Source organism: Myxocyprinus asiaticus, chromosome 14, assembly GCF_019703515.2.
Source record: "Myxocyprinus asiaticus isolate MX2 ecotype Aquarium Trade chromosome 14, UBuf_Myxa_2, whole genome shotgun sequence".
NCBI lineage: Eukaryota > Metazoa > Chordata > Actinopteri > Cypriniformes > Catostomidae > Myxocyprinus > Myxocyprinus asiaticus.
Window position 1 is genome coordinate 5,364,868 of NC_059357.1, and position 11,418 is coordinate 5,376,285.

Below are 11,418 nucleotides of genomic sequence, written 5' to 3' on the forward strand. Positions count from 1 at the left end.
ATCCCGTTGATTGACACCGATAAACGTTGGTTTTTGTCATGTGATTTAGCGGTTTGCGCATGAGCAGTTGGTGAAACGTGTGTCTTTAATATGTGACGTCACACGTGTGCTTACGGGCGCTAAAGAACACACACTTACACACGGAAATCAGGTATATGCTCATGGTGGGGATTTAGAAAAAAAACTGCACTAGGCATATCAGCAACGCCTCCTGAGACTATTAAAAGCAAAATATTGTGGGGACCGGGGATTTGGTCCCCACCATGTTTTTGGTCCCCACTTTGTGAGTGTGCTAATATGCTGAGGACCCCACTATGTAATAAACACACACACACACACACACACACACACACACACACATATACATACATTTCTCAATACACACATACAAAACACACTCTGACATCCATACCAACACACCCACACAATTTTAGCTGCATCATTTATTCAGCTGGCCTGCAGTGCTCTATAATACAGTGAACAGAAAATAGGGAAAAAGCATGTATATGCTCCATAGGCTAAACATGAGAAAAATGGCGCCATCTGGTGTAAAATATTAAAAATGTACATTTTGAAGCCAAGAATGAAAGCATAATATCACAGAATTAATGATTTTATGCTTTAATGGCAGTGGGATCAAATATTGCAGTTTTAATGGGATTCAATGGGGACATTTTTGTCCTGAAGTTCCTGAGTGTAACTATTTTGTGTACACAGTGTATTATAGATGTATTATAGGAACTGAGGTCGAAATATCAAAATTCCCCTAAAAATGCACACCTTTGGCCAAAAAAATTAATAAATAAATAAATAATAATTAACACAGACAAAATGATCGAAAAAAGAAAGTTGTGAATATTTACATTTAAAGCTGTTACATTTACATTGAGGCCTACAATTTTGACAAAATAACATGCATCAGACAAAGCAAAAACTTGATGCAAACACAAAGATTACTTTTATTTATTTTTTTATATCTCTTGCTTTAAAGGAAAAAAAAAAATGAGAGACATGCAAAATCAGACCTACTGAACTATTTTTTTTAATTCTCACGACACTGTATGCACGTTTATACAAGTATCTTGGGGAAAAAAGCTTAGAATGTAAACGTTTCATTGAAAATTGACATATAACACTCATCACAGAATACAAATAATTATAAACCGAAACACTGTTTATATGTTCTCTTTTAAAGTGAAAACGAGAGTTTTAATTCTTGGTTCAACAATGTTGTAGTTCACAGGCTCAGTCGTTTGGGGGCGATGCAACACAATGAAAAATGGCTTGGGGCTTATTTATGAACAGAATGGAAATAATGTTATGGTCAAGCACAGTAATTTGTGATAATATTACAAAAGACATACAATTTTGATTCTCAAAAAAAAAAAAAAAAAAAAACAAACAAAAAAAAACCTCAGTGATCATTAGGTGAATATGATTACTGTATGAAACGATGAATGAGTACATGACTGAATAAATTAATAATTTATAAAGTTTAAAGACTGGCTTTGGTTGTATTATTGCTTTCATTCCTAAACATCACTGTTTTGAAAGGAAATTAACAGAAATCGAAATGCAATTAAACTTTAGTGACAAAATATTGACTTTAGTGGACAGACAGACAGACAGACAGACCGACGGACGGATGGATGGACAGATAGATATATAGTTAGATGATAGATAGATAGATAGATAGATAGATAGATGACGGACGAACGGAGGGACGAACAGATAGATAGATAGATAGACAGATAGACAGACAGACAGACGGACGGACGGACGGAGGGAGGGACGAACAGATAGATAGATAGATAGATAGATGATGGACGGACGGATGGACGAACAGATAGATAGATAGATAGATATATAGACAGACAGACAGATGGACGGACGGACAGACGGAGGGATGAACAGATAGATAGATAGATAGATAGATAGATAGTTAGACAGACAGACAGACAGACAGACGGACAGACAGACAGACTGAGGGACGAACAGATAGCTAGATAGATAGATAGACAGACAGACAGACAGACAGACGGACGGACAGACAGAGGGACGAACAGATAGATAGATAGGTAGACAGACAGACAGATGGATGGACGGACAGACGGAAGGATGAACAGAAAGATAGATAGATAGATAGGTAGACAGACAGACAGATGGACGGACGGACAGACGGAAGGATGAACAGAAAGATAGATAGATAGATAGATAGACAGACAGACAGATGGACAGACGGACAGACGGAGGGATGAACAGATAGATAGATAGATAGATAGACAGACAGACAGACAGACGGACGGACGGACGGACAGACGGAGGGACGAACAGATAGATAGATAGATAGATAGATAGACAGACAGATAGACAGACAGACAGACGGACGGACAGACAGAGGGACGAACAGATAGATAGATAGATAGATAGCTAGATGACAGACAGATTCATTGCTTTAAACTAGTTCACATCTTATCTCACTGATCGCAGGCAGTTTGTCTCTTTGGGTGGACATAGGTCTGAGATTGGTTCAGTTCACTCTGGTGTCCCTCAGGGTTCAGTTTTAGGTCCCTTACTTTTTAGTATTTACAGTTTTCCTCTTGGTCAGTTCTTAAGATCACTTGGTCTTCATTATCATTTTTTCGCAGACAACACAGATCTACATCCATTCAAATCCTGGTCAAAATGTGGCAGTCTCTTATCTTTCAAATTGTATTTCTGAGATAAATACTTTGATGACTCTCAATTTTCTTTGTCTGAAAAGTAACAAGACTGAAGTCATGCATACTAGCTCTCCTCACCAGCTTTATAAAGCTGCCGTTTTAACTCTATATGTGGATGGCTCTACTTTGGAGTTTCAAACAAAACTGAAAAATCTTGGTGTTGTATGTGATGCATTTGACCCACACATGCAAAATACTGGTAAAACATCCTTTTTTCATCTCAGAAATATTGCAAGAGTTTTGTCTTTTCTCGCATTGATTATTGCACTGCACTCATTGCTGGGGTTTCTAAATCCACTTTAAATAAACTTCAATATGTCCAAAATTCATCAGCCAGAATCCCGACTAGGGCCAGGACAAGTGATCACATCACTCCTGTCTTGGAGTTCTTGCACTGGCTCCATGTCAGATTCTGTGTTGATGGCTTGGCTCCTCACAGTGCCTGAGCTTTTAACTCTGCATACCCCAAAAAGTGATCCCCGCTCCTCCACATCTGGTCTCCTAGCTTTCACTAAGGCTTGTTTACGCTCTATGGGTGACAGGACTTTTTCTTTCTATGCTCCTAAACTGTGGAACTCGCTACCAGCTTATATTAGACTGAGTTTATTTAAATAATATCTTAAAACATATTATTTCAGGAATGCTTTTATTTGATTGATTAGTTTTTGTACCCTATTTTATTATGAACTCTGTTTTTTATATGCATGTTTACATTACGTATATGTTATATGTCTTTGTATGTGCTATTTATTCTTATATCTTGTTATTTCTTCGTGTAAAGCGCCTTGAGAAGCTACCTTTATAGGCTCTATATAAAAATAAATTATTATTATCAAAGATAGATAAATAGATAAATTGTGGGCTTTTTATTTTTCTTTCTTTTTTTTTCTTTACATGTGAACCTTTATTGGTCAAAATAACATTCAGTAACTTTAACATTTTATAGCTTTTCAAGAACATGTTGTGTATAACATTTTGCCTATATTTACTAGTAAATGTTCTGCCTTCACTTAACTGAGAAATACTGTGTAACCTCACCAGAACCCTGTGAAATACAGTACACCTAAAGCCAAAAACAAGCTGAATTAAAGAACAAACAAAAAACATTAGGGTGAAGTCACAATGGGGATCATTTAACAATCAATCATATAGGCTAACGACTGACACATTAAAAGAAATAGATGGTGAATGTTACAGCTAACTTACTGTTAGCACAAACAAAACACTGTTTCTTTAAAACTTCAATCATCAGGAAGTTCCATTGACTCACTGACTTTATGATTACCAACAATCATTTATTTACAAGACAAGTCAACGTAACAGAGCATTCCATCATAATATGCATTTAAAGCGGTTATATCATCATTTTCCAGATTTACTTACAATGTAAGTAAAATTATTTATGTTTTTATGTTATTAAAATATTTTTTAAAGACCATTCTCCAAAGATCAAGGAAAATGTGATTCCTTTTGATGTGACTCAATAAAATGAGCAGACCGACTCCATTATGATGCTTGATAAAGTCTCTATGGCTGGTCCAGATCATCGCTGTCATACTTTGAGTACAACTCCCAGTGTACTACTACTATATCCACCAATCAAGCAATAGAGATGTATTATCAGTTTTCAGTAACACTGCAGTGCAGTGATTTGGTATATACAGCAACATCCTCATGACCTCCAGGTTTTTTCTTCTCCTTGTCCTTTCCATGTGGCAGAACTAACACGCTGGAATCCCACGTTCCATCAGTTCAGATTAACAGCATTTTTAACTGAGTTCTGCAGAGAGCTGATCTCCCACCGCCGGAATGTGCTCCCCCTCAGGTCTCTGTGGCCCGTGGTTAAGCGATAGATCTTCCGGAGGACGGCCCGCCGTAGCAGAATGTAGACCCAAGGGTCCAGAATCTGGTTCCAGGAGGCCAGACGCACTCCCATTACCATTAAATTCTTGTAGGATTTCAGGTCGTCCCCCTTTGAGCAGCTGTATGAGTGGATGACTGACATCAGACCAAAGATCTGTCAGAATTAAAAGAAAGTCATGCGGTTGCTAAGGTGTTCTGAGTGGTTGCCAGGGCATGTCTATGGCATTGCTAGGTGATATGCTTACTGGCAAAGTCAAAAGGGTATTTTCTATGATATTCTGGTCTCTAGATTTGGCTATGATCCCTTCTTCAGTAAGCATATGCTCTTTCTCTCTGGCTGCTGCCTGCAATTTTTCACTCCCAAATTTAAAAGCTCATCTTACGCACATACAGTGGAATTAACTGAAAATCAAAAAAAAAAAAAAAAAAAGAAAAAAAGATTCCAATAATTCATGAATAATTAAAAATATTTTTTTTGTCCTAACTTTGTAAGCATGTAATTCTGGTTTTGTTTGCTTCATCTCACTGCAAAAAGTCTTATTTTATTCCACTAGATGACAACAAGAACTAGGAAAAATATTTTTTCCTCCATAACTTTCCATCATAATATACAGATCTAAAATATAGGTGGCGCTCTAACGCAGCTGAGCACTAACGCCATAGACATCCAGTCTATTAGCCCAATCGAGGTACCATTGGAAAGCTGATCCTCAGTAATATAACAATAGTTGTTAACATATTTAGCAGATTCATTGTTTATCATGCCTTATCTGTTCTGGACATCTGAGATATTCAACCTAGTCTTTACCATAACAACATTTTTGCAAACCGAGTTTTGCGTGCCGCTTTCTGCGCTGCAGTTTTTTGTTGAAATTAACACTAGAGGTGGTATAACAAATGTGCGTTTTAACATTTAAACACTTATGTTTCGCTCTGTTACTCACACCCTGCTATAATATTATATCAAAACACTTTTACTCTAATACATCATTTTGAAAAATGGTACATTTTAACGTTTGTATTACAGTCCCACCTACATTCGCACACATATTCCAACACGATTAGTTTGTGCGGTAGCTCACCTGACAGAGTACTGGACTTTGGATTCAGAGACCGAATGACACGAAATGACCTGGTTGCTTCAGTAAATGTGCTTTTAATGACAAATTTGCTTTTAAAACACTATTGATTAGGTTTAGGTTAAAGTTTTAGGTTAGGGAGTTACGTTTTACTCATTAAAACATCCATCTAATATTCACCTTAGAAAACCTCAGCTGATTACAACAACATTTCACTCACTTTTGGAGCCCCCCGCTGGACATTTAACTGTGAAACTGCAGCAACATGTGTAATGAAGCACGTAATTTTGGTTTGCAACAATGTTGCCATTGTCATGTAAATTCCATGAGATCATGCTGGAGATATTACGTTGGATTATTTAACCAAGCAACCTCATAGACAAGTGAAAAATGGTTCATTTTTAAAAAAGAAAAAAAAAAGTGAGAGCTGATATAGAGTCTGTGGCTACGTGGGGCTTATAGAAGCAGTTCGGAGCAGTTTGTCTGAGACATTTGTATTTGTTGTCTTACAGAGATCATATTTCACTTCATGATTCTTTTTATAATCATTCAAACTGTTGTACAAGGACAACAAAGCTTTCATTTAATCCATGACTTGTCTATTTAAGTGCTATGTGAGAAACCTTTATATTTGTATTCATATTTCTACATCATTTGTAATGCAAAATTATGGTATTCTATGAAAAGTTCAAATTCTAAGCTTTCCTTTGGTACCAAATATGAGTGACTTATGGATCCGGGGACATTTACAATTTATAGTTTAGAACAAAGCCATGAGCAATAATAATAGTTTGCCTTAGCAAGTACCACTAATTTATAGACGTTCTGACCAGATAAATCAGGTTTTCTTACAAAAATACACTTTATTTAACTTTGTCACTAAAAATCTGTGTCCACTGTTTTCACAAAGTTGACTACTGATTCATTTTTTAAACTGTAAGATGATGATAGACAGACAGACAGCGAGATAGATAGATAGATAGTCAGACAGACAGACAGACATTGCATATTAGCTACAACAGATGCAAACAGCTCTCTTTGCCCGAGTCAATGATCATACTCACCAGGAGAGGGCTCCAGCAGATACAGGAAGTGACCATGATGCCCACTAGCTGTACCACCATCTCAATGTCATGTGACTTGGCTGATCTACGGTGGCATTTCCTCTTGCGGAGACGGGCAATCACTAGCGTCATTCCGCTGATTGTGTTGCAGATAAATGCCACGGCAAGTGAAGTCAATCCCAGTCCAGAAAACAGCAGCACAAATAACACATCTGTGACCCTTGTGTCCTTTAACACATTAATGAAGCACCACGTCCCTGGGTACTGATAGTCATATGTGCCTAAACGGAAGTATGGCAGCAGTGCTACAGATAAAGCCAACAACCATATCATCACCAGCACCATCCTGGTGTGGGCGGTGCATATGGCACGGGCATGCACGAGAGGCCGCGTTACCCCCATGCACCTCTCAGCTGCCATGCCACACCCGAGAAAGAGTGGGCACAGGCCGAAGAACACCATACTACCGCCCAAGAATTGGCAGATGGCATCGGGTTGGTCGCAATCTCTTCCAGCAGTGCCAGAGAAATAAAGGCGCAAAACCAGCGCGCCGGGGATGACGTGGCCAACAAGGTCTGTGGCCACTAGGGAACTGGCAAAGAGCAGGAATGTCGCTTTCGAGCGTTTCCGCAGTCGAGTGTAAGCTTTCGCCAGGATGATCAGTGCTATGATGTTGGACACAATGCCCAGTGTCATGGAGAGGCCAGCTGCCGTGGGGTTGGTTGAAGTGGCGGTGAGATTTTCCGTGCAGCGCACTGGTGCCACCCCAGGAACCTTCTGAGTCTCATTGTTGAGTGGTTCAGCAGCAATCAGGGTTGAATCGTTGCAGTGTTGGATTGCTAACATCTCCAGGCTGTATGGCGAGCACTAATAACCTTCAAGATACATAGCTAAACAAAAAAGAAAACAGAAGTGTGTTTAAAATAACACCTATGCATTTATAGCTGGGATGAAGAATCTTTAAGTGGATTTGGCCAAATAAGATTAAATAAGCTTAATAAGGCTAAGCTGCAATCAAAGATGTTTAATGGGATGTATTGCCCGTTTTGCTCACAATTCAGTCTATTTGGAACTGTTTGTGAGATAACAAACTAAGCATCAAGCAAGTGATTTCATTCCTTCTTGTTCACACAGTTTTTTCTTGTTTATACACAAACATTCACTGAGAGAAATTATGTCCTGAGGAGTGTACACATACTGACACACAACCCACAGAAAAGCTGAAACTTTAGTGAATAGGAGCATTGTCACAATTTCCTCTTGAGGAATGAGAGAGCAAAAAGCGCAGTACAAATTTCAACACTTCTGACCACTGACCCAAACCCTGTTATTTCCAGAAACAAGAAGCAACCAACTCTTCAATATCAGATCATACACACTATATATTAAGAGATACATAGATTGAAAAAATAGTGGCATAATACAGAAACTATAAGTAACGGTGTAAGTAATATATAAATATAGTTGACATGTCCTGTATGGTTTGACATGGTATAGCCTACTGTATCTAAAACTAATTTCATTTTGCTTTTCTTTTATAGTATGCATGCGTTTTTTATGACCTCACGTAAACTGAAAGTCTATACATGGAACTATACATTTGTAGTTTTAAAAATTTCATAGTGCAAAAAGAATGCTAAAATCCACTAGAATAATTGGAGACAGTCACAGCACATAAAAGATCTTTCTGCTATGCATTCAAACCATTTTTTACCTTACATCTTGATTAAAAAATAACTAATTGACATGCTATGCATCAACCACATAATATATAATATTTACAGCATATTATATATTCATATACAACATAATGTCACCTTTTTTTACACTGAAAAAATAGTAACCTGCAACTGTTACATCAAGGATCTTTTTCTGCTTTTTAATGCAAAATAATAATAATAAAATACTTTTGTTAGTGTAACCTAATTTGTCAGGGAAATTCAGATTATAGAACAATTTTGAATTGAATAAAACCAGTTAGTTGGAGCACATTTTTAGGTTACTTCACAAACATTTCAGTGTCTACTTTTAATTTTTGCTATTCAATTTTCTCTAATTTTTATTTTATGAGTATATCTGAATATATCCATATTTGTAAAGTGTTTTAATAGCTGATAGCTATAAATAAAATATTATAATAAATAAAATACATCTAAGTTAACATGCTCATCATACAAAACGACTGGGGGACCATCTTTTGAACTAACATTTGTTTAAACATTTTTAAAGAATCACTCTTTTCTTCCATGCCTATTACAATTAAAACAGGATAACAAGACTACTTACCATTTGAGATAAACTTTAGATTATCCATCCCACCTGAGCAACATCTTCATTTGTATTTTTTAACAGCATTGGCAGTAAAAATTAAAGGAACAAAATCCCTTCAGAATCGAAAGGCGACATCAGGCTCACATCATTCGGTAAGTGTGAACAGTCTTATTACTTATTCCAGAGAGAGAGAGAGAGAAAAAAAAAAAAAAAAACTTATTGCAATACTTGTTTAAAAAAATCGCTTTTATAGTTTCAATAGTATATACAGTCCCCAAAGATCCAGTGAAAAGAAGTTATGGTCGATTAATCCCCCGCATGGAGCGCGCGACGGAGAGCGCAGTTTCAACACTTTTAGTGAACTGTAGAGCTAGTGATGTGCGCGCTCTGTTGTATTTATAGCGCTCAGTAGCCTGCTCAGAGAAATATATGCTGGACTCATAGGTACGCACAGCATATTTGGGCACAGTGTGTTTAAGCAACATTGTTGGTCATCTCAGGCACATGTAGCATATGTGGGTATTATAGGTGCATCATGCAACACTTTTAGGCATCATAGACACGCGCAGTACTTTTGAGCATCATAGGCAAGTTCAGCATTTTTTGGAATGATTTAGGTGCATGCAACATTTTGGACATTATAGGCGCACGCAGCATTTTTGAGCATCATACAGTAGGTGCATGCAACATTTTGGGGCATCATAGGTGCATGCAGCATATTTTGCCATCTTAGGTGCATGCATCATGGGTGCATGCAACATTTTCCAAGCATCATAGTGCACACAGCATTTTTGGGCATTATACAGTAGGTGCATGCAACATTTTCGGGCATTATAGGTGCATGCAACATTTTTGGGTACATAGGCACATCCAACGTTTTTGGGCATCATAGGTGCATGCAGCATTTTTAGCCATCGTTGGTACATTCAACATTTTTGGCCATTAATCTGCATGCAACATTTTTGGGCACCATAGACGCATGCAATATTTTTGGGCATCATATCCATGTTCTAAGTCATCTACACGCACCTATGATGCCCATAAATGTCTAGGGAGTTAGCTCACTTGGATTTAAGACGGAAATGAATGGGGTGCCGGGGACCTGTCAATGACTTCATGAATTTCTTTACTGATAAAATTGAAATAATCAGAAATAAAATTGGAATTATGCATAGGTATATGCATAATATACCTATGCTATTATTAGGTATAGATTCAATACCAACTAAGCTCTTAAAAGAGGTATTCCCAGTAATCTCAGAACCTCTTCTTAATATTATTAGCTCCTCGCTATCCTTAGGACATGTCCCAAGAAACTTTACAATGTCAATGTTATCAAACTGCTTAATAAGAAGCCACAGCTTGATCCTGGAAAACTGGCTAATTATAGACCGATTTCAAATCTCCTGTTTATGTTGAAAATACTACAAAAGGTAGTGTCCTCCCAACTATGTTCATTTCTACAGAGAAATTGAATATATGAACAATTTCAGTCAGGATTTAGGCCCCATCACAATACAGAGACTGCACTTATCAGAGTTACAAATGACTTGCTCTTATCATCTTGTGGCATGAGGGGGCGTGGTCATGTATCTGTCTGCGGGAGAGAGAAGGTGGTAAGGCTCATCACCTGGGCTGTAATTACTCTAACACCTGTCTCTCATTATAGTGATGGCGGAGGGAGACCTGATAAGGCATGCCAGAGCATCAGAGTGGGTGAGAGTGGCAAGAGAGCTGGTGACAAAATGATCAGCAGCAAATAGCTGCTTAAAACATTATTAAGAGACTGTTAAAGGACGCTGTTTGAGTTGACCACTGAGAGCCATGTTTCTGTTGTTTTATGTAAGAAAGGTGGAAATAAATGCTCACCCCCAAACTGTTCGCTGTCTCCTGACTCCTCCATTGCCCACAAACATAAACACACACATCAGCTGTGTGTGGCTCTCTCTCTCCCGAACTGCTGCATCCGGCTTGGCCTTATCCCTCTCCTCGGCTGATTAGCCCGATTGGGGGCCAGCTGTGCACACTCACGGCCCGGCCCCGCCCTCCTCCTCATCACTCCTCTAATCGTGGCTGCTTTTCTCTTATAGTGCTTTTAGATCTTAGTGCTGCCTTTGACACGATAGATCATAACATTCTCTTGAATAGGCTTGAAAATTATGTTGGCATTTGTAGACTTGCATTAGAATGTTTTAGGTCCTATTTATCAGACCGCTACCACTTTGTCTGTGTAAACAAGGAATTGTCATATCAAACAAAAGTTAAGTATGGAGTGCCACAGGGATCAGTTTTAGGGCCTCTGCTTTTCTCCTTATACATGCTTCCCCTGGGAGATATTATCAGGAATCGTGGAATAAGTTTCCACTGTTTTGCCGACGATACCCAACTTTCTATTTCTTCGAAATATAGTTCTATACT

General features: G+C 38.1%; 1 protein-coding gene across 1 annotated transcript; it reads right to left on the minus strand.

Moving 5' to 3' along the window:
* Positions 1–550: 550 nt before the first annotated feature.
* On the minus strand, positions 551–9,405 carry LOC127451249 (prostaglandin E2 receptor EP1 subtype-like). The gene is made up of 3 exons (XM_051715787.1): positions 9,016–9,405; positions 6,730–7,619; positions 551–4,740 (listed from the first exon to the last, which is right to left on the minus strand). The coding sequence occupies exons 2-3, from the start codon at positions 7,573–7,575 to the stop codon at positions 4,471–4,473; spliced, it is 1,116 nt and encodes a 371-aa protein (XP_051571747.1). The 5' UTR covers positions 7,576–7,619; positions 9,016–9,405; the 3' UTR covers positions 551–4,470.
* Positions 9,406–11,418: the final 2,013 nt, after the last annotated feature.